This window comes from Drosophila teissieri, chromosome X, assembly GCF_016746235.2.
Source record: "Drosophila teissieri strain GT53w chromosome X, Prin_Dtei_1.1, whole genome shotgun sequence".
Lineage (NCBI taxonomy): Eukaryota > Metazoa > Arthropoda > Insecta > Diptera > Drosophilidae > Drosophila > Drosophila teissieri.
Window position 1 is genome coordinate 3074650 of NC_053034.1, and position 24061 is coordinate 3098710.

The 24061-nt window shown below is 44.0% G+C and overlaps 1 protein-coding gene across 1 annotated transcript; it reads right to left on the reverse strand.

The window, feature by feature from the left end:
* Positions 1-1094: 1094 nt before the first annotated feature.
* LOC122624352 (box A-binding factor) lies at positions 1095-18760 on the reverse strand. The gene is made up of 3 exons (XM_043803859.1): positions 18223-18760; positions 6405-7180; positions 1095-2330 (listed from the first exon to the last, which is right to left on the reverse strand). Exons 1-3 carry the CDS (start codon positions 18758-18760, stop codon positions 1095-1097), a joined length of 2550 nt encoding a protein of 849 aa, XP_043659794.1.
* Between the last annotated feature and the right edge of the window lie 5301 nt (positions 18761-24061).

Below are 24061 nucleotides of genomic sequence, written 5' to 3' on the forward strand. Positions count from 1 at the left end.
CGTATTACATTTTACACGACATGCGTTTACATTACACAATTACACGACATGCGTTTGCATTACACGGTGTAACAGCAAATTAGTTTACGTGTGGAGAAGTATTAGACATCATGTAAAAACAAGAGATTAACATCAACATGAGATTTGACATAGAATGTAATGTATTTCTAAGATCATTTTTTAACTTGTTTGTTTTTATAAATCTGTTCGTTAATAATCTGAAACCAGAATTTGCCCAGAAATAAAACGAATCCGTGTTTATATTTTATATATCATCCATTTTATTTCATCTAACTTTCATATATAAGTATGTGTATTGTATGTGGATTTGTTTTGTTTTTTCTTCTCAAAGTAATTACACAATTTGCAGTTACCTATGTATCTTTTTGTTCTTCTTCCAAAAACTTTGAACCTGAAGACGAAAAAAATGAGAGAAAATCATAGCAGAGGCAGTGGACTGGTTTTTCTTTTTTTTTTGATCGTGAGTTATATATTGGATTGATTGAATTTGGATTTTGGTATGTACATTTTTACAGGACGTAAGACATAGGATGCAAAAAAAAAATGTCACTAAATTTAATTCGCAAAAAAAAGGGTCTTAAAGTATAAAAAGCCTTGTTTCGAATGGACAACTAAATTAAATCACATTTAGCATATTTTAAAAATTTCGCAAATCGTTGCAGCTCTTTTTTACGCGCTAATGTCTTGTTTTTCTGCTTTTTTTTTTTGTTTTTTATCATTCATGCGTGTATTGGTAATAATTTAATATTTACACTAAAAAAAAAAGAGAGAATATTTGTTATTGTATATAGATTAATTACGAGTGCTTCTTAGGTGTATGAAAAAAAATGTTTTCTTGGTTTTAAGATTAGGTTTTTGTGTTTCATTTTCATGTTCGTTTTTTTTTTGTCGTTTTGCTTATTTTTCTGCCATAAACGTAATGCTATTAATTTATACGATTTTGTTTTGTTTATCGCGGGCCGTCGAATTGCGCCCGTTTTGCGCTTACAAATTGTTCATTGCATTTAGCCGGATGTGTTTCGAATCCTGTGGGTTTATCGTTGTCCTTAGAACAACACATCGATGTACATGTTTCATCTGGGTCCCAGATGCGCCTGCTCCTGCTTCACTTTCAGCAGCAGCTGCTCCTGCAGACGCATCTCCTCGTCGTGGTCATCGCAGATGTCTATCTCGGGATCGGCGTCCGCATCCGCATCCACATCCGCGTCCACGTCTGCGTCCACATCCGCGTCCACATCGCCATCGTTGTCGTTGTCGTTGTCGTTGTCGTGCTCGTTGTTGGTGTTGGTATCGTTGTCCACGGGCTCCACATCCTCCTCCACCTCACAGTCCTTGTCCAGGTCCATGTCCTCGATGTCGTCCTGCTCCTCCTCCGCCTCCGATTCCGCAATGGTCACGGCTGCGGAGGCGGACGCGGATGCCACTGCCACGGCTGCGGCGGCCGCTGCATTCCGCGCGTTCGCTGCTGCAGCAACAGCTGCTGCGGCCGCTGCAGCAGCCACCGCTGCCTCGGCGTAACCGGCAGCGGCATTGTGGTGGTGCATGTGGTGCACCGCATGGTGGTGCTGGTGGTGGTGATGCTGCTGCTGCGCCGCCTGCTGTTGTTGCTGCTGCTGCTGCTGCAGTTGCTGCAGGTGGTGCAGGTGCTGCTGCTGGTTGTACGGGTGATGTGCCGGTGGACCAGCCGATCCCGAACCCGCACCCGCTCCCGATCCCGACCCCGAACCGGATCCAGAACCCGAGCCCGAACCTGCAACTTGCTGCTGCTGCTGCTGCTGCAAGGAGCTCTCTGCCGCGTGCAAGTGGTGGTGGTGGTGTTGCTGCTGCTGCTGCTGTTGCTGCTGATGGTGCAGCAGCATGTGGGCGTGCGCCTGCGCCTGGGCATGAACGTGGGCATGATGGTGGCCCTTGTGGTGATGATGATGATGGTGGTGGTGTCCCTTGCCACCAGCGGAACCCGCCGCCGGCGGTGGTGCGTCGAAGAGGAGACGCGAGATCGAGAAACTGGAGATCGGTGAATTGTGGGTGCTGCCCGCCGAGTAGCTGGTGTTCGTGTCATCCGAGGTGGGCGTCTCCCGGTCACTCTCGTCGCTCTTGAGCAGCTCGGCGGCCTCCAGCGACTTCTTGTGCATGCCCAGCAGCCACGGCGCCACCGACTCGTCCTCCTTGGCCGACTTGATGATCGTCTCCGGCAGCGGCAGCGAGTGCCTCACCATCGCTCCATACAATCCATACTCGGCCATCTTGGTGCTGTGGCCCCAGCACTTTTCCGTCTTGCGCCACTTGGCCCGTCGATTCTGGTACCACACCTGCGGATGTCGGACAAAAGGATGCGCCAATTAGTGGGGGCCAACTATAGACCATAACTACACTAACTTAATATACATTAGATCAGATCTAAGCTCATAAAGGTTTCAATGCACTGCCAACGTAACGCAATAATCGGCAGATTAAATTAAGAGATTATTAGGGGGGCGTTATCGTCGAGCACAAAGAATGTGAAAATCTGGGTTGGGAAAAACTAATTAATTTAACAGGGCCCCGCCCCCTGCCTCTTTGTCACAACAACAACACTTGTTCAAGTACTTATTAGTAACAACATTAAACATTAACAAGAAATGCTGCCAGCCGACGACATTAAACGGTCAATTTTCAATTTTCGCCAAGTTTGCGGCCGTTTTCACCCGCTTTCCCCGGGGACAACTTAATCTGCTGTTGTGAAAAGTTCAAGTTTTCCCAGGGTTGCTGCTGCTGCAGCAGCGACATGTGCCGCAATTCTCCAAGGACCAAGGACGAAGGACCGCGTACCATGGACCAAGGACCAAGGACGAAGACCCAAGGAACGAATCGCTTTAAACTCCCCCACTATCTTGCCACGCGGCCTCGTCCTGCATTTGAGAAATTCACATTTGTTTTTTTATATTTCATTTTTTTTTATTCATGTTCCTATTTTATTCGAGTCGGTGTGATGTCAACATTTGCATTTACATTTGTACGCCTTGTTTATTGTTGCACTTGAGCGGCAACACGAAAAAGCAAAGCGAGAACATGGCAAATTAAATCTGCTTGAGTTGACAACACTTAACACCCCTCGCACCCCCTCGCATCTGTATCCGCATCTGTATCTGTATCTGAAGCCGAATATGTATCTGTATCTGCCTGTGTATCTGTATCTGTATCTGAGTACGCATGTATCTGGGGGATGCGTCCCTTCTGGGCGGACTGGCTAAAACTCAATCGGTGTGGCTAATGCCATGATGAATGGCCTTTTAAAAAGTGCCTAAAAAACAGCTCACTTGCTTATGCCATTAAAAGTAGCTTTGCAAATATGTAAACATTTCAATTCCGATTTTTTTTAAGTACCTTTCTCATCCAGTTGAAGTAAAACTATACAGACTTTTCGAAAAAAAATCTTTACCAACCCGAATGCAAAGCGGAAAATGTTAGAAAATAAAGGGGGACACGCGAATAGCAATTTGTTGAATGCCTTTGCTGCACAGCCATAACCTCTTTTGTTTAAATGTTAATTACATAATTATGCATAATCATTTTTAATTTCGTTTTTTGTGCGCTGATATTAACAGCTCATTAAAAGCGCGGCAGAAAAGAAAGGCAGAAGTGTGTAATTAATGCAAGGAGCAACCAAATTATGCAAAATTACAAAACAAAAACGAAACAAAAAAATACTAAATATAGATGGTGCAACGCGTAATTCGCAATTTGCAATTTGCAATTGTTAGTGTGCTGGCTGTTACGTTTTATGGCAGTTAAAAATGTGCACTTTAATTGGTGTTAAATGCAGCTTTGACTTTATGTGTGCAATTAATTTGCATTTCTGCGAAATTACTTAAAAATGCATTTGGCTCACACGCTCTTATGGTTTTTGCATTCAAAATGAAAGTGTCTTTTCTGCTGCAAAGTGTGTTTTCAAAAATGCAATTTCCCCTTTTGAATTCTTATTAAGCAATTTGAAATCAATTTATTTAATGGTTTTCCTCCTTGCGCAATTCAAAAGTTTTTAAATTCCAGTTTCTTTTGATTTCTTTTTTTTTTGGGCCAAAGAACCCTTGAGGAATTGAAAAAAAGTGAAACTCTTTTGCTCTTTTTTGTTCGTCTTTGAAGTGCAAGTGCAGTTTCTTTTGTCTTTCGAAAATCGCGTATTGAAAGTGGCATTTTTATGGCAATTTGGAAAAATTTGAGCATGCGGTGAAGTGCAAGTGCACTTTTTTTTCTTTCCATTTAGCGCAATATGCATTGTTTTAAATCGAGATTGTTTTTTGTTTTCTCAACTGGACTGCTCTTTGTTTTCCCTTTTCTCTGTTTACGTGTGTGTGTGTGTGTGTGTGGAAATTAGCAAGCAAAAAGGGGCGAAGTAAGCGGCAAACGGAGGGGCGGCAAGGAAATTGGAAAATTGGCAGACAATGCAGCTCCTAGCTTCGTCCTTGTCGCACCTTCAACAGGTGACAAAAGTGTCTTATTGCTCAGATATATCACTTATTAACTAAGCCAATTACTATTTTCTTGACAAACCTGGGATTGTGAGCAATACTAAGTAAATACTTTTCTTAAGGCAGAAAATTGCAGCACAAAACTGGCTTTACAAGTTGGTTTCCTGACACTTTTGTCGCCTGTTCGTTAACTTTTGGCAATGGCAACGTTTTTGGCAACTCGCAAGAGCCAAAAAGCGCTGCATAACAGCCAATAAGTGTGAGTGAGAGAGCACGCGCTTCCAGTGAAAGAGAAAGATAGAGTGAGGGAGATGGACTGAAAAACGTGTTTGGCCATGTTTCTTTTGCTTCGCGTCGAGGGGCAAATTTATGCAAAATCGAAAAAAGGGGAAGAATTGCGGGCAAAAAACACACACATAATACGCGAAATGCACGCAAAATGGAATGCAATTAAAAGCGGCAGGCAAAAAACGCGCAAAGGGAGAAAGGGAGAGGATGAAAAAAGTTCGGATGTTTTTTTCCGAATTTTTGCATGGCTGCCGTTTCTCTTCCTCTTCCTCGGCCCATTTTCCCTTTCGCCCGCCCCTTTCTCCGCCCATTCTTATAGTGCTGCTAATGATTGCCTCGCCTCCTCCCCATCACCTCTTCGTCTCCTTCTCCTCCTCCTTCACTCTCCTCTTCCAGCTGTGCGCCATATTTGCACTTAATTGAAGTGTATTTGCATGTGTGTGAGTGCTTCGGTTTTATATTTACTGCAGCTCTTCCTCTTCTTCATTCTGCCCCGACTGTCGGCTTGTGTCGTTGTTGTTGTTTCGCTTTTTGCTTGTTTTTTTTTGTTGCCTTTCAGCCAATTGTGCTTGTTAATTTGATTTTCGCACACAAACGCAAAAAGCGAAATGCACTCACACCCACATACACACACACTCGCACTCACAGTGCATTTGATGTGGCGCCATCTTGCGGCTTTTCAAGTGGTTAATGGAGTAACGGGACAAGTGGGGTTGATTTATTAGCGAGCAGTCCCCAAAAAAGTAAAATGCCATTTGAGTTCTCGATCTCACGTGTTTGTAGTCTAAGTTAAAAGAAATCTCTGTCTATTTTGAATCCGCACTTTAATGCGCACTTTAATCAAACAATTCCGAGGATTACTTAACTGTTAACGGTTAGAACTGTAAGAGAGAGAAAGAGTAAACGCGTGCCAAGATGCGATCTCTTTTCTAACTGTTTCTTGGTTGCTTTCTCTCGTTTGAAGCCCTCTTATGTGTAATGATACTCTCTGCGACTCTAATTTGAACTTGTTTGCTCTTTGTGCTTCACTTGCCTTCAGTTTGCATTATCGAATCAGTGTAATTTGCAATTTTGAAGCTCGCACCTCGTGTATCACGCTCTTGTATCAAATTTTTGTGGGTTTTTTTTTTGTGTTTCTTTTTTGTTTATTTTGGAGTGTCGGCGAGTGCCGGCCGCCACGTTTTCTTACTTCATTCCGTTTCCGTTTTTGTTTCGCTACTTGTACGTTGCAATTGCAATTGTGTGCACTCGTAATTATGTAATCAGCGAGGCCTCATTACGTGTGGCAACACTTGCCAAGTGCCATTCGCACTCCCCATTTGTGCATTTCCCTCACACGGAGCTCCACCATCCACCATCCGCCATACGCCATCCGCAGCCAAAACACTCCCCTCGAATCGAAGCCGCCTTTGATTGCAATCTTTGCGGAGCTGCTATAAAAAGAAGTCCATAAAAAATGGCCGTAAAATGGCAGCTGATGGCCCGCGCATCCTCAGTCGGCAGTGCTACGTGACAGCCGCATGGCCCCCAATTCCAATCCCCCAATGGTATATCAATCCTGGCTATATCAATCCGTGTTCACCTTAAACCTGATCTATTTGTTTTCATTACAGATAGGTATGTACATATGTATGGACGAGTTCTCACCTGAATGCGATCCTCGGCGAGGCCAGTTTTCATGGACAGCAGCTCCCGCGCACTCACGTCCGGGTAGTGTGCCTCCTTGAAGGCCTTCTCCAGCTCCTCCAGCTGGCTGCTGGTGAAGATCGTGCGTCCGTGGCGCCGCTTGTTCTTCTTCTTGCCGCCGGGACCGGTGCCGCCAGGACCCACAAGGACATCGGCACCGTGGGCGGCCAGCAGGCTGTTGGGATTGCCACCAGCTCCGCCCGCTGCTCCCAGAAACGCCTCGGCATGATGGGCATGGGCGTGGGCGGCATGGGCGGCGTGAGCGGCATGGGCGTGGACATGGGCATGAGCATGGGCGTGCGCCTGAGCGTGGGCGTGGTGGGCATGATGGGCGGCGGCAGCGGCAGCGGCATGATGATGAGCGGCGGCCGCAGCAGCCGCTGCATGCTGATGGGCGGCCAGAGCGGCCGAGTGATGCGCACCAGCGGGCGAGGAGCGACTGCCGGAGCTGCCGCCGTTCCCGCCGTTTCCAGATGTCGAGGAGCTGCTGCCCGACGTGCCCGATCCTCCTCCTGAACCACCCACGCCGGCTCCTCCGCCGGATCCACCATTGCTGGCCGTTGGCGAGCCCAGGTGTCCCAGGCCATTGGAGGTCGGGTTGCCGCCCCCGGATCCCGATCCCGATCCGCCGGATCCGCCGTTGCCCGATGAACTGCTATTTTTGCTGGGCGACTGCTCATCTCCACTGGCGTTGGCCAAGCTGCTGGCGTACTCCTGACCACGAGCGGCCGCTTGTTCTGCGGAAAAAATGTGATATGAGGGGTAAGTGATCTATTTTTATATAGTATTATATCTAAGTAGGAACTAGTGTTCCCAATTGGCAATTTAAAGTTCCTAGAGTAGTTGGTCTGCCTGAACAAATCTGCAAGTGCGGAAAAGCTTGCGTTCATATTTCCCTATATATCTGTAATCATGTTTCCGGGAAGACCTCAACCCCTTTGCATGTGCCAATGCGAATTCCTGGCGCTTGCTGAACACATGTAAGATGTATGTGGCCCCCGATTCCCGATTCCGAATGCAGGCAAAAACCCTGGCCAAATAGCAAAACCGAAAGCAAAACCCAATCCCTGTGGCAAATCCTATTTCCCTTAAATGGCAGACAATGGCGAGCAGATATTCGAGAAGTCGATTTTTCGCACACGATAAAGCGGCAGCTGGAAAATCCATGCTCCATGCCCATTCAGCTCGATTGTGTCGCGTAGATTTTGACAAGTTGCCTGGATTTTTATTCAAATGTCAGCGAAGGGTTAAATGTGTTTGTGTGTGTGTGTGTTTGCACCTTCCTAGAAAATCGACAAAATAGCAACACACACCCTTTGGATGGTAAATATTTTCTTTGGCTTGGCTGCTCTGGCTCCTTGAGGATGACGGATGACGGTAAGGCGGAAAACCGAAAATTGGCGGAAAAGGACGAAAGGACGAAGAACGAAGGTCCTGTGTCCTGGGTACTGGGTACTGGGTCCTCAGTTTCGTGTGCCGTCTTTGTTTTGACAATTAGGGTGTTAGGGTGTTAAGTGGTTTAGCCCTTTTTTCGGTCTCAAATTAAACGCGAATCGGCTTAGGCGTGTTGCACAGGGCGTTCTATTGTGATTGCCAGAGAGAGCCGATTCAAAAGGATAATACTTAATAATGATAATGGTGATGATGATAATGAGGACGATGAGGATGAGGTCGTCTATCTTTTCTTTGCTGCGCTTCCGGCCACTTAATTTGACCAATCCATTGATGGAGTATACTCTGTTATAGATGGCTTAATAACGGCTAATGGGTTTTGGGGTAACTCGTATTTTAATATCCAATTTCAAACAGTAAGCCAGTAAGTTCTAAACTATGTATTTTACCTGTATTATTGAATTATCAACTGAAATGATTAAACGCTGACTGGGAAACTTGGTAACGAACCAATTTGGACCTGATTCCGCACACCCAACAACGCATCCCGTTCGCTGCTCTGTGCTCTATAATTATATGGAGCCGGACCTCGAGCGGTGCTTTTATTGCCTGGCTACTTTGGCGGCACAATTAGACACACATCAATTAGCAATTAGCTGGTCAGCGAACGACAGCTGACCAGCCCTCCACCACATCCCCTATCTATATATATATGTATATATATATATATACAAAGCCAAAGTCAGACCCTCGCAGAAGTGCTTCAAAAAGCACTCGCACACTTATAAATAGCCATCATAATGATACATATATAAATCTATACATACATATATATATATCTGTATATATAAACAGGAGGGGGCGATGAGTGGTCAGCCACTTTGGCCAGCTATCGATGTCGCCTACACTGCGAGCAAATAGTTTGGCTTATTCAACTGAAATTGTTAACTAGAAACAAAACTTGATTGTGTACTTGATTGTGTGACCTGTACACGTGTACTTCATTTCAAGCTACGGCTAATTGCCCTTGCATTTGATCCCAGTTTTGCGCAGTGTACAGCCTGGTCTCTGGACCAGCTCACTTATATTCCGTTGAGTTGAGTTGAGTTCAGTTCTATTTGGTTCGTCAACTAATTTAATTTGCTACTCGGGTAAGTCAATCGGGGCATGAGTTGCTTGATTTTCTGTTTTCTGTCATGCGATATTTTGTGCCCCTCGTCCCCCATCCTCCGTTTTCCCGTTTGCCATTTTCCTTATCCATTTTCGTTTTCATTTTCGTGTTCATGTTCATTCGCATTTTGCGGGGTTTTCCTGGCTCGTTTTCCGCCTAAATTAATTTGATATGTACTCCGTAGTTCTTTTCCTGGTTTTTTTGTTTGTGGCTGGGGGTGTAATATATACGAGCATCTCCTTTGTGTCCTGCTCCTTGGGACGTGGCTCCTTTTGGGATCCTTTGTGCCGCGATTAATTGTTCAATTAAGCAATATTTTGATCGAATGGCTTTTGTTCTGTGCGGCATTCCATGAATTTCATCAACTGCCCAGTGAAGCGGTCACGATAATATGCCAATTTATTGGCGTATTTAATTGGTTTCGGCGCTTAGTTCAACTGCTGCTTTCTGTTGAAAGTGACTGATTAACTTGGAAATCTAGTGATTTAACGCCGGAATCTGTAGGTGCTTAGTTTGACCTTAGTTTACCCAAGTTTACCCTTAAACGTTCCTTTAGTTTTCCACTTGGCAGTACTGTGCATATTTATTGCTTTAATTTGTGCCCGCAAACTGGAGCGCTCTTTCTGTAGTTTTCGAACAACCTATCCCATCGGGCGAATGGGATTTATGGACTCGACTACCCCGGGGAACTCATCCTGATAAATGGCAGCCGTCCAAGTAGCAGATCCTCCAAAAGGACCCCCCGCCATTCTCCATCGACCAAATGTAAAATTACCAATAAAGTCAAATTGAAATTGCCAGACATATTAATAAAAGCCCACCAACCACCGTTTGGCATCAGGAGTAAAGTAAAGTAGAGTGGAGTGGAATGGAATGGAGTGGAGTGTTGTGGAGTGGAGTGAAGTGAATCTATGCCTGTCTTGGGTCGTTTTCTAACGCGATTACACTCGCAGAAATCGGCTACACTCGAACGGAACTGTAATATGAACGACTTATCTGCAGATTTAAGCAGTCAGTTAGAACTCAACTTCAGAAACAGCCTGACTATTTCATGTGCTCGGCCATTTTGCCCATGCTGTTTTACATTAGCATACGCTGGGTTTTCTTTTGCAGTGCATCATTGCGTAGTAGCTGAACAATTTAGTGGATGGGCCACATGGGTGCCACCAGGCGATATAAGAAGTAAATGCAGAAAACCCAGCGAAACCGACGGTGCCCCCCTTGCAAACGATTTATACTTTCCCTCCGCTCCAACATTTTATTTTTCCGCTTTTAATTTTATTTTCGCCGTAGAATGAGAGGGAGAGAGGAAGGAAGGGAGGAAGCGGGAAAAAAGAGGAAAATTTCTGTTGACAGGAAATACACTCGAAATTGGCAATTTTGCATTTACGTTAATAATACTCAAGCGTATTTACTACTTACACACTTTTTACAAGGAGGCGGTTGTCTAGGCGAAAAATGTGGGCTTTTCCTTTTTTCTCTCCTACATTTTTCCTCTACCATTGCCTGTTGGCTTATTTTTTTTTGGACCCCAATAAGAAAAACGTATTTATTTGCGCCAAGGCAACATTGCCCCATTGGGTGGTGCTGGTGGCGGTGGTGGTGGCGTTGCCGGGTGGGTGGGCCGTTTTTCCGGGCGTTTTTCTGGGGGTTGGCTTTTCTCGTCTGGGGCGAAAGACGAGGGCTAAGTATAGCTGAGCCAATATGACGCGCAATTATTTGTAATGGAGACGTAAATAAGTTGAAGAAGCAAAGTGGTAAAAGAAAAATGGCAAGGCAAGTGGGTGGTTGGGTGGTTGGGTGGTGGGGTGTTGGGATGGCTGGGATGCCTGGGTGGCTGGGTTGTCTGGGTTGGCTGTGTTGGCTGGGTTGGCTGCCTTCCACCCAACTTGTTAGTTGTTGCACAACGAGAAGACTTGCTTTTTGTTTTGGGGTTGCCTTTTCGGCATGTCTCCCACATTTTCGGGTGGTTGTTTGTCGCCGCGGGGGAAACGAAATTTTCGGGGTTTTTACAGTGGGGGGGCTGCTTTTCCGAGGTTTTATTTTGGAGGACTTCAGCAGTGTGGGTGGCTGGACGTCCCGCAGTTAGCTCGTTAACTCGATTTGCGCTCGCATTTCGCTTTGTTGCCGTTCCTATTGCCCTTGCTGTTGTAATAAATACGAAAAGGCGTTGTTTTTCCAAGATGGCGGATCAGTGTTTGTGTGTGTGCGTGTGTGTGTGGAAGCGGGACACACACAGACAGAGAGGGAGAGCGGGATGGAGGGACTCTCCGCTTTAAGTTTAAATAATATAATGAAAACTAATTGCAAGGAGAAGTGAAATATGTGTTATTAGCTGCAAAACGTAGTTCCCAAAAGTAGTTTAATCAATTTAATTTAATATATTTATATAGCCTGAACAACGATCAATTAATTAGAATATATTTCTGAATCCTTAGACTGCACAGTACACTCCATCCATTTCCCTGTTGAAACTCAAACAAAAAGCAATGGCAAGAAACGCCAAGGGAAAAGCAACAATCAGACAATGACAATTGCAGGAGGAAAAAAATCGCTGGGAAGGTGTGGAAAAGTGGGGTGTTGTGGGGCCGCGGGCTTTTCCCGCTCTTGGTTTTGTGTTACGCTTATTTTTCAATTTCGCTCGCTTCGTTTTTTTTATTTGCAGACTTGCAGCCATTGATTTTCCGAGCTGTGCTTAAATTTGCTTACTCGCCTTGAAAACCCCCGCCATCGGATTTTCCAACCCCCCCCAAAACACCCAACCACTTGACGCATTGTTGCTGTGTATTGTATTTCGATTTTCAAGCTGATTTTCTGCCTTTTTCCTTGTTGTTGTTTAGCCGTGTTTTCCCTGGTCTTTTCTCCTACCGTTTTTTTTTATTTTTTTTTTTTGTATTTTCATCTGTTTGTTTGAAAGCTTTCCGTTTCTGTTTTTCCATCCATTCGGCAGCGGAGCAGTGAAGCCTGAATGAAATAATTGGGTAGTTAGTGCGATTTTCCTTTCGCAGGCCCCTTGAAAATCGCTTCTGCTTCTGCTGCTGCTGCTGTTGCTCTCGTCTCGCTTTGCATTCTTCCGCTTTTAATTTATTTATACGCCCGACACTTGAGTGAGTCAGGAGCTTTTCTCAGCTTTTCTCCGACGTTTACCTCTGCCTCTGCCGCTGCTGCGCACAAACAGTTTTCCCCAAAAGCCCCCTCCCCTATTTTCACCTTATAATTAGACGCGTTCAGTTGGCTTCTGTAGTTCGCAAAGTGGGCGTGGCTCGAATAGGTGGCTATTAGCTAATGAAATTCAGCCAGCAATGGCACATATCGAGTTGAAAGTGTGGGGAAATTGAGAGGGAACATTGTGTTGTTCGACTTGAGTCGTTAAACTGGGGTTAAAGTTTATGTTTACGGTTTTAAAGTGGGTTATTCGAATATATATACCACCTTGCAGATAATACATTTAATAATCCCAGGGCAATCTAAACCATTTGAACACATTCCTACCGCTTTACCTACATAACAAAAAAAAAGCAAACAGGAAAAACATGATTCGAATCAGAAGCCAAACCGAAATGTGTATGTTTCACTTTTGTAAAATTCATTTGGCCATAAAACGGGCAGGGCACAGTTTGGAATTGAGCACTTTTCGGCCCTCAATTTGGGCCACCTTGCAAATGGTCGGTCGGAACGTTGTTCCATTTAAATGGGCAACTAACTCGAAACCGGCAAACCAAACAGCCGAAGGACCAACAACCCTTTTGTGGTCTGTCCATTTCGGATGGCAACGTTTTACAACACTGTAAATGCTGTGCGGAAATAGCGGTAAATATAAAAACACACACACACATGCACTCACACTCGCACACACACAGCAGGGTGTTAAAATGCCAGTTTGTGTGTGCTCAAATATTTATTAACCCATCAACACATGCGGAAGTTTTTCCGGCCGTTTCGTTACAAACACATATAACAACCGAAAACTTTATACCACCCCCTTTACATATGTGCATGTGTGTGTGTGTGTGTGTCTGTGTGTATTCGTGTGTGTTATTCGGTGGTAACAAATTCGTGTAGCGTTGCAAATTGCTGTCAACAGGGAAATTAATAAAAAGTCAAACGCCTTTTAAAGGCGAAGCAACACCCCCAACCCCCCGCATCAAATGGGTGCTTGTGTGTTAAGATCGGCAAATAAAATAAGACCCTTAGCAGCTATGCCAACTTTTGGGTTCTCTGCGAGGTCATAAAATGGATTAACACGTTTAATATTCAATTTGCGTACACGCAACGCTGTGAAAATGCCGCAATGAGTGTGCGACAGTGGCGCCCGAGCAGGGACTCGAGTCCTTTACTTTTGGGCATTTGATTCGATTAACGATTAACGGCAATTAAAGTGCCAAAATTTGCCGAGGTAATTGCGAATGATGATGGGAAATAAAATGGAAATTCGGGCTATTATCCCATTTTTATAGACGACTAGAGGATGTTACCAATGGCCAATTAGCATAGCTACTCAGCTAATCTTTTTACTTAATGCTATTACAATATATCTTAATATTTTGTCTTTCTTTTAAAAGTAAATGATTTGGGTCCAATGTGTGGTTACTTATTTCTTAGATTCTTTCCCATGGCTCCGATTTCCAGTGAATAAGTTTTCCCATTCTTAGCGCATCATCTATCTATACTTATTGCCCTACTCCTTTCAACCGGATTTTTGAATTCGGCAAAATGCATCTCCAGCACACTGACTGGCTAAAAATTGTCCATCATGCTCGCCTGCTGTCCATGCAATTTTCCCAAATGCCACTTGGCCCCAAATGCTGAATGCTGAATGCTGAACGCTGTTTGCCCTCTGGGGGCTTAACTGCAAAATCATGCAGAAAATGCTCGAGCTCGGAGGGATTGGGATTGGGATTGGGACTGGAATGGATTGGATTGGATTGGGCTTAAACTGGCGAACAAAGCCACTTAACTGATGCGCTGACTAGCCTTGTAGGTTTATATAGTTTGTGGCTGGAAGTTGGTAGTTGGCGGACTCCAATCTTCGGCTCCATCTCGGACCCTGAGACCCAAAAGGCTGGAAAATCTATATCTGTATCTGTATCTGTACCTGCATCTGTATCTGTATCTCTAGCTGTAGCTGTAGCTATATATGCAATGGTGTCTGTGCAAGTTGTTTACACGCCGCTCTCGAGTGCTTCCTAGGAAAATGACGACGACTGCGACTGCGACGAGTGCAACTGCTGCCTGAAGTGGAGTGGTTGTGGTTGTGGTCCAGGTTGCATTTGGCTGATCATGCAGCTGGTTAAAATTTTTGGACGGACCGAGCTCCTTTCAATGCCTGCCACTTGTTGTCATCAATTTCTGGCTCTGGCTTTGGCTTTGGCTGTGGCTGTGGCCCTCTGTTTATCTGTTTATCCAGCGGGGCCACTTCGGTGCATTTCGGTTGCACTTCGATGGAAATAACATTTTGGGAAAAAACCTGTCTCCGCACCAGTCCCTGTGCCTGTGCCTGTCCCTAAATGTGAAAACCACGCGTATCATCCAGCCATATTTGTTTTCGTTTCGTTTCGTTTAGTTTCGTTGAAACCCAAACTTGAAGTTTTCTAATTAAAAAATTATTAAGAAAATAATAGCTGCTCTTTTCGTTTTCGTTCTTGTTCTCATTCTCGTTTTCCTTTCCTTACAGTTTTTTTTTTTCTTTCGACCTACTCATTGTCACATAATTAACACTTGATATAGCAATTTGTGTACAATTTTTATAGAAATTTTCCCGCAGTTTTCCTCTGCTTCTCGGTGCGAAAAACTATCGTATTTCCTTAGCGGCAGGGGCAGGAAATGTGCAAGGATTTGTCTCGGAAGTGCGTCCTTGCGGAGCACAATAATATCGCAAAAATATCTCAGACACCTCGTACCCCTCGATCATTATGTTTCTGAAGAGCGAAGATTCTTATCGTGCTGCTATTTTTTGAGGTTTTATTTTCCAGTGGGTTTTGGGTCCTTTATTCCGGTTCTTTTGTGGTAATTATTTTTTGGCTTTCAAAATTGGTGCGATTGATTTTCAGTCGGCAAGGACACGCGCGACAAAGGACCTTTTTTTGTACCATATATATATTTCTATTTCGTAGTTCAGATAGAGAATTAAACCATACTTGAGGAAAGTGTAAACAGTTTCTAAAGTAAACCAAATATGTTTCTCAAGCTGTGGCAATCATTAAACGATTCAAGTTAATTTGTTAATCATTCAATCAATGGAAACTGTGGCAAAACACTTTCCCAAAGCTGTTCATCCGCTGTACAATTTTTTCTTTCCTAGGGGAAACACAATTAGGGGGAACCAATTTGTCTGCAATTATTTGTCATTAAGACAAAATCCAGGGAAAAATTGCCCATGACTAAGGCGGCAAGACAACAATGGGCGAGAGGCGAGAAAAAGAGGCGCTGACAACCAAATGGCTCACCAGACGACTCAGCCAAATGTGTGAGGAAAAATAAAGATACAAGATACAAGATACAAGATGGTACAAGACAAACACGGCCAACAAGGCAAATATCAGGAAAGAAAAGGGAAAGAAAAATAGTTCGCCAGCTCTGCGAACAAAAGGACACAACATACGCCAAGGATCTCTCGGGTAAATATTTATTAGAACCAGAAAGCCAAGGTGAAAAGAGAGCTCCTCAATGGCCACTCAAATTAAGGCTAACAACGTGCAAGTAGCAATTTTGCCAGACAACAAATAACAAAAAAAAAAAGGGAAGAAAACCTGGAGAGGAGTGGAAAATTGAAAGGATGCTGCACACCCATACACTCACGCCTCCATTTTTCCAATGTTACAGCTGCGGTTAACCACTCGAGTCGATTTATTTTGTACACAATTTGCCTCCGAAACTAACGCCTCGTGTCCTGCGGATCCAGTGGATCCAGTGTATCCAGCAGCTAGTATCCAGTGGCCGGGAAAGGACACGGCGCTCGTTGCCTTTTTTACCGCTCGCAAGGAGCCTCGGGGTCTCAACTTCTGCTGTTGTGCAAACAAAGTGCGAACGGACCTTCGGCAAATAGACCACGATGGGCATGACTAACGAGAACAAGTCGCAAAGGATGTGCCAGGATATGCCAGGATGTGCCCAGGATGCAGGCGAAAAAAACTATGTACTTGTACTCGAGTACATCGAGGACTTTGACTTGCGGTGAATAAAAAGGTTTTCATTCGTGAACTAGGTGGAAATGTAACTAATACGATTATAATATTGATTCCGTTGGCTTAAATACTAATTATTAAAATGCAAAAGTAAAATGTAATTCGGTAAATGATTGGAACTTTTCGCTCAGTGCAAAGGTAGAACTAGAAGTAGAGCCAGATAAAGACCACTTTAAAGTGGCTGCCAGCAGCTCCCGGAAAGGTCAACAATGACGGAATGACAATGACGGAATGACTGAATGTCTGAATGACAAACGAAGAAACCGAACCGAGGAACCACACAAAGGGAGCGGAATGACAAATAAACAGATGTAAAGTGTGAAAATTTAACAAATTAAGTGCGTGTAACTCTCGGATACAATTGCGTTTGCGATGTGTGCGAGTGTGAGTGTGGGTGTTGATGTGTGCTCGTGGAAAATGTGTGGAAAATGTGCGGAAAGGAGATGGGCAATTCAGGTGAAAATTGTGCGGGGGCGTGGCTTTTTGGAAGGGAAACTGAGCATAAGCTAGTAAGAGGGTTCAAATTACTATCATGTTTTTATCCCAATTAGTTTCCAAAAGTAATTAGAATATGACACTATAAAATATCATATATAAAATATTGAATTTGCCAAACTATGTATGTATATATGTACTTTCCAAATTGGACGTTCTAAAATTACGTATGTATGTATGTATGTATGTACATGTACGTATTATTCAACGTTCCATTACCGAATTCACCGGAGCTTTAATCTCATTCAATGAAGCTCCACTGGCTATCGCATTTTAACGGATGCTCGTGCCAACTGGAGTTTGCTAATTTCACTGAAAATTATTCGCTTAATTAGCGATACACACACACACTCTTACACACACACTCATACACACAGAGGCACCGAAATCGTGGCTCGAGTGAAGTGTGTGTGAGATTTCACACTTTGCTGACAGGACGGCTGCTGCTCACAAAACGCCCCTGTCCGCCGCCCCTCGCCCCTGCCACGCCCCCTGTCTATTCCTCCCTCATTCTTTGGCGTACACTGGGAAAAACCATTCGTGATTTTATTATGAAAATCATAAAGTTCTCGCCGAAATGTTAGATCTATATTTACATTCACTTCAAATAACACTTTATGTTTTAATAGCAATGCAAATATTTCTTTACGATTACGTCATAAGTAAATTGATTTGTATTCTAATCCGATTGAAAGAATAGTAAAGATTTAGATTTCCATTTTTAGTTCTTAAGAAATTAATGAGCTTGATCTCCAAACTTTTCTGCGCTCCATATTCCATTGTCGATGTGTTTTTTTGCGAGTGCACGAGTGTTATTAATAAGCTCGGACCCCCGCCACCTCCCCTACGCCAGCATACTCGTTCTTTGTCCTGTGCTTAATCGTGTCGCTTCATTGTTTTAACTCCGATGAGGACGCAACTCGATTGCCAACCCCTTTGAGCTTATTAGTTGCGCCTACGGGTGGGCATAAAGGATGCAGGACGACAGATTCGGGGCACGGAGTGCGAAGTGCGGAGTGCGGAATGCAGGAGACAGATGCGGTTGCCACTTGGCTGCACCCGTACAGCAGATGCAACAGAGTGTTCCAGGCCACATACGCAGCTCCTTGCCCCGCACTCCCCCTAATTAGCCGCCTAACTTCACCGCTGTAGCCCCTTTGAATTTGAATTTAAATCTGAAGTAACCGACTGGCAAAGTGCAAGTGGAATATGTTTTCTGCTAGATTATCGCTCGCAGCAAAGGGAATTCAGTTGTTACTGTAGGTAATGTGGTCTATGGATGTCCTACTAAAACCCACTAAACACTGAATTGTTTATAAAGTATTCATTGGCAGTTCTTGGCAACAGAAAGGTATATAATCTATTTTACCGAAACGCAATGCTCATTAAAAACACTTTTGCCCACGACTCCTCTTTGAATATATATGGAATAAGTTTAATTTCCAAGCACTGAGCACATTTATTGAAGTAATGATAAGCCAGCAGTAGTAATTGGCCAGTCAATCAGTTAATCAGTCAATCGGGAAACGCCACTCACCTGCAAACTGAGCGCCGAAGTGCTGCTGGAAGTGGCCACGGAACTCGTGGGGCGTGCTGAATCCGGGCGGCAGGAATCCCCGGAGATAGGCGGCCGCCGCCAGGGTGGTCATGTGGTGGTGGTGGGCGGCGGCCGCGTTGCCCGGATCCGCTGCAGCGGCATAGCCGGCGGCGGCATAGAAGTTGGCCGGATTGAAGACGGGCAGTTGGCAGTGGGCGGCAGCCGCCGCTGCCGCTGCTGCAGCGGCCGAGAGTCTGGAGACGTCCGGCGATATGGATCTGGATTCGCGGAGGCTGTCGATCGCCTGCTGTTGTTGCTGCTGCAGCTGTTGCTGTTGTTGCTGCTGCTGCTGTTGCTGTTGCTGCTGTCCGGCGGATAGCGAGCCATTTGCGGGCGCACTCGCTGTGGGCGGGGGCGTGGCGGCCGGCGAGGGCGGCGCCTCCGAGGGCGTGGCACTGGCACTGCCCTGCTGCTGATAGGCGCCCAGTCCCAGGATCTCCTGAATGGCAAACGGAGTACGCATCTTGGTGGCCTGCATGTTTGCCGACGGTACTTTCGATTATTGGTGGTACACTTGCGGGCGATACCCGTTTAGGTTGTCAGTTCAGTTTGTTTTCGGAAAAACGTTTTGGAGTTCCCAAGTTTCTATTTATTGCACACTCTCATGGCAGCTGCGGCAAGCACACGCACACGTACACGTACACAGGAAAAAATAGGTTCACTCACGCACTTGTGTGGGTTGCAATTGTGGATTGGAATTGCTTTTATTGTTTTTATCTAATTGTGTGTGTTTTTGAGCGCTGGAGCGTTCGGTGCGGCGTTCGAAAACGAACTGAAATTAAAAAGCGAACTGCACGCCAGCAAAAGCGTCGCTTTGAACGCCGCTGCCGGCGTCGACTGTGCTGCCGGCGTCGCTGCCCGCTCCCACACACACAGGCCGACTGGGCACAAGCAACTTGCAGCGCCATCTTTGCGAGCGAAAACGGGATGGCACGAGCGGCGGCGTTGCAGTCGTCTCGCTCGCTCACCAGCGAACTTCCAATTCAGAGGGGATATCGTCCACCCTTCTCGCTCTCACGCTAGCAAATCGAATGGCGCGCTCTCTTTCCCGCCTGGAAGTCCTTCACACGTACACTGTACACACTGTGCGTGTGAGGGTTGCTGGTGTGCGTGTTAATTACACGGGATTTCATTTCACACCGAGTTTTTTGGTTCTTCGACTTCAGTTTGTTTTGCGACGCCAATGATGCTATATGTCCTTATCTATATGTTTATATACATGAATATATATATCTATTTCTACATCTGTGTGAGTGTGAGCGAGTGCGTGTGTAATTGGAATTATCTTTTTCTACGTTTTTTCTTGTTTTTTGTTTAGTTAATAAATAAACACGAATCAAGGCAAAGATTGGAAGTGTTGCTCTATGCAAACCACAAGCAATTTTATGGGAAGATCACTATATAAAAACACCTTCAAAGATATTCTACCAAATAGTTCCCGCCAAAAATTATAGGGCTCACGAAATGTTAGTAAGGTTCTATAACTGATAACCAATTTAAGTTTTGCCTTCTTATAAGTTGAGGTCTTATTAATAAAATTATTACACTAGTTTATTAACTTGATCTCACTCTTTTTTTTTAATTTGACTTATTTTCAATTTTATGATTACTTATAAAATGTAATGTTTTGTTTATTTAATCTGTTTGAGGCTCTTTGAACAGGTTCTTAAAATTAAAATGTTTGTATATTTTTTTGTAACACGAAAACAAATCGGTTGGCCTGCAAATCGAATTGGGACCTCTCCAAAAATGCCTTCATTCTCTTAAACTTTTCACGCTTTTCCCGCTCTCTCTCCCTCTCTTTCTCTCTCTCTCGGGTTTCTCTCTGAATGTAAAGTTTTTCCTGGAAGTTTTAAGTCCCCTGCGCTTTTCCGCTTCCGTTTTCCACAATTTTCCTCAAATTGCGAGCATTGTTCAGGCCAAAGTTGGTCATGTTAATTAAGCTTCGCTCGCCCCGTCTCTTTTCTGCTGGGTATACCCGTCTCCCTCTTATCGATTAGCTGCGACAGCCGCCGCCTCTCTCCTCGCCACCTCTGCCCACCTTTCTCGCGCCAGATTGCACTTGCAAACATTAATTAGTCGCATTACATAACAATTGCATAATCAATATGCCATTTCAATTAACTGCTTGGTTAGCAATTAGTCGGCCCACAAAGCCGCCCTTCCTTTTCGCTGGTTTTTTGGTCCTGTCAGCCGGATATTTTGAGTAATTAGCACTCAGTAACTAAAACTACACAGTGAAAAGCTGTGGGAGATGACTTAGAGTGGGTATTTTGGAAATTTAAATCCATATATCCTCTAAAATGTAATGGTTCATGGTGAAATGAATTTGGATTGAAAACTAATTGGTAATTTAATATTTAATGGTTATTTCGCATGCGTACTCGATTATTATATTTCATAGTACTTGATATCTCTACAATTTCAACATCTACAGCTAAAAGTTATCGGATTTAAAGTTAATGGGTGACAACGTAGTTACGTTTTTATTTTACTATTGATTTACCTTTTTAAGTTCACTTGACCTTTGCAATGGTGCATACAATGTTACAGATCTACTATTTTGTTAGCCAACCCCAACCCAATATGAATTGAGTCCTTTATCATCAACCATTCCCCATCGCCATTAATAAAACCCATTAAAACTGACAATTTGGATACCATCTAAATGACATTTTTCGCTTTAATCTTCGCATTTGCTGTCTCAAGTGGCATTGTAAAAGTACACATGAAACAAATCCAATTGAACGATGAAAAGTGCGTAATTAAAGGATATATATAAAGGATACATATATTTAAAGTGACTTTCTTTCAAATGCACCACACAAATGTGTAAGTAAAGCCTTTAAACACCATTTTATTAGTTTACACGCGTAATCCAGATGCGCGAACAATTGATTCCTCTGGGATAAAAGGCCCAGCGTTATTTTTTGTTCTTGTTTGGGGCCCAATCCCCCCCGTAATTGGTTCGCAGCCATTCTCACATGACTTGCCAGTGAAACAGAAGTGGTCAGGACACAAAAGTTCGATAAAAGGAGTTTCCGTTTCGCATTGTCCTCGAGGACCCGAGCATTATTTCATATTTATAATGTAATCTGCACTTGAGCCTCAAAGAGACGGCGCATAAATCACGAATACAAATGGAGGCGGGCTTGGCGACTATTCTGTGGATATATGTATTTCTACATATGTATATACATATATATTTATAAATATATGTACATATATATATTTTTCAGATTCCATATGCAGAACGTCCACTTCATGGGCTAAAAGCCTTTGTATGCGGCTCTTTATTTCCCATTTTTTCAGCGCCGCCTTTTTTTGTTTGATGTTCGACGGCCACTCGAGATGCATTTGGAATAAGTCGTTTTCATATATGTATATTCTTATATTCGGCGCTGGTGTGGGCGCAGCAGTTGCTTGAGCTCTCTGGCTTTTGTTGAATGCAAATGGGAAACTCACATCGATTCGATTATTGGTTGATTGATCCTTTGATCCCGCGATCTTGAGACATCAACGACACCAGCGACAGCAACCAAACTTCGACACCCCGAACCGCCACTCATTAGGCTAAAAGCCTCGGTGGCCCAACAACTAATTAAGCGAGTAGGTGAAAGGAACATCTGCCATCGATTGCAACGCTTTTGGCTTTTTGTTTTTGCTCACTTTGCCTGGGTCCCCGGGGAATTGCGATTGAGTTGGACTGAATTGGATTGGAACTGCAACTGGAACTGGAATCGCTCGGCATTATCCACATCCAACCGCATATTAGCCCCCGTAATGCCCCCGGTTTTCGCTTTTGTTGTTGCTTAACCAGATAGGAAACCTTGGCTGCCATTTGACTAATGACAAAACCACAATCACTCCATGGGAGCATTGGTTGCGATCTGGAAAATTTCGTCCTTGAACACCGATATCCTGCTGCGGTATATGCGTCGAATCTGTGAAAAGTGTGCTTTCGAGTGGTTTCCTTACATTTAGTTTATAGGTTCGTATGAGTTTTGTTCTTCTAAGGCTGGCAGTCATAGACATGTTCAATGTATAGTTGTGGATATCCCAAATATTTAATTGAATATTTAATTGTATTCCATATAGCAGCTTTCAAATAGAAAATTGAAGCCTACACTCTAATATTTATATCTTTTTATTGTATTAAACTTATGTGAGCTCTTAAAAGCTTTAGCTTATGAGCCTGATTATCCTTAAAATATGCAATCCTGAAATGACTCATTCATTTATTAGCAACTAGCTGCAGCTAATCAGCGGAAGGGGTTTGCAACATTTGAGATGTCGCTCAAGAGACAGACTGTACCCCAAAAACCAACACTTCTGCATCCTTACGCCACATTATCCTGGCCATTGTTCTGCACTTCCATTTCGTTATCCTGGCTGACTGGCTGACTGGCTGACTGGTTGACTGGCTGACACGCTCCCAAATGGCGACGTCGCTTTGAGCCACTTGGAAATCGTTAATTTCATAATTACATGTTTCATGCACACGCTACGAACTCCGAACTGCGAACTCCAAAATGGGGAAGTCCGGGCTGTATATGTATATTCAGATGTATATGCGTTTATTTACATATGTCTGTGTTTCGTTGCGGACGTTCGTGTGGATGTGGATGTGTGTGTGAGTGGCACATAAGTGGCAGCCAGCCAGAAAGCCAACACCATTTTGGCCATAATTTAGTTTTGCCCGTCCATTAGCAGTTCAGGCCACACGAACTGGGCGGCGGAGCGGGGGGCGTGGCCTTTGTTGCAATGCCACTCAGCGGGAAATCAGCACCAGGACTCGCATGGAGTGAGCTGGACTGGTGGACTAGTGGACTGGTGGACTGGTGGACTGGTGGCCAGGGAGCGCCTCGATGTGGACGAAGTGGCCTCGAAGGAGCGGCCACAACATGCCAGCTACACGCAGCGAAATGATCAGGTTCTGCGAAAAACTTTCCCAAGAAGTCTTATTATACACACTTTTACTTTTATCTTCACAATTTATTTTGACTAATGAGATAATTACTGATCTTAATAGCTGTAATCATAACAGTTTCCATTTGGTACTGCTAACATTCAAATTTAAGTGGATTTGTATACAGCACAGTATTTAAATGATTAGTTAGTAACCACCTAGTTCGATAATGCTGATTTCTCTCAGTGCTGCAAGTGAGGAGTAGTGGGAGAGAGAGAGAGGGAAGCAGTTGTAGAAAGAGGCAGAAACAGGGGCAGCGGCAACAGAAGAAGCAAAAGAAGGACGAGTGGATAATTATTAATAATTATCGCATTGACGTGTTTTCGTTCTCGGTTTTTTTTCATTTTTTTTCCACCGCGAGGGTGTGTGCGTGTGCGTCTGTGTGTGTGCGTGTGTGTGTGAGGTACATATATGTAACAGTGGTGTAAGTGGTTTACATAATTGGTCAACTTCTGCTCCATTCCTTTCGAAAAAGCCCCTTCTTCTTGTCCACTTGGCTTCCTCCTCTTGCATTTTTAGATTTCCTTGACTCGAAGGGTTGGTATAAAAAAAAAAAACAAAGTTAGGAAAGGGTTAAGAAAAAGGAGCAGGGGGTTAAGCAGAAATGTAATATTTTCTAGTGCACGATATGCTTGTAAATCCAATTAATTTGTTAAATATTCTATATTTTATTTCTAAAATTAAATTTTTAAGCTGGAGAATAATTATGTTCAGGTAGAAAATGTATCAATTTAAATTCGCCTTTATTCTGGGATCATAAGCATTTCCCCCATGCCCCTGGCCTAATCAGCTGCATACTAGTACTTCCAG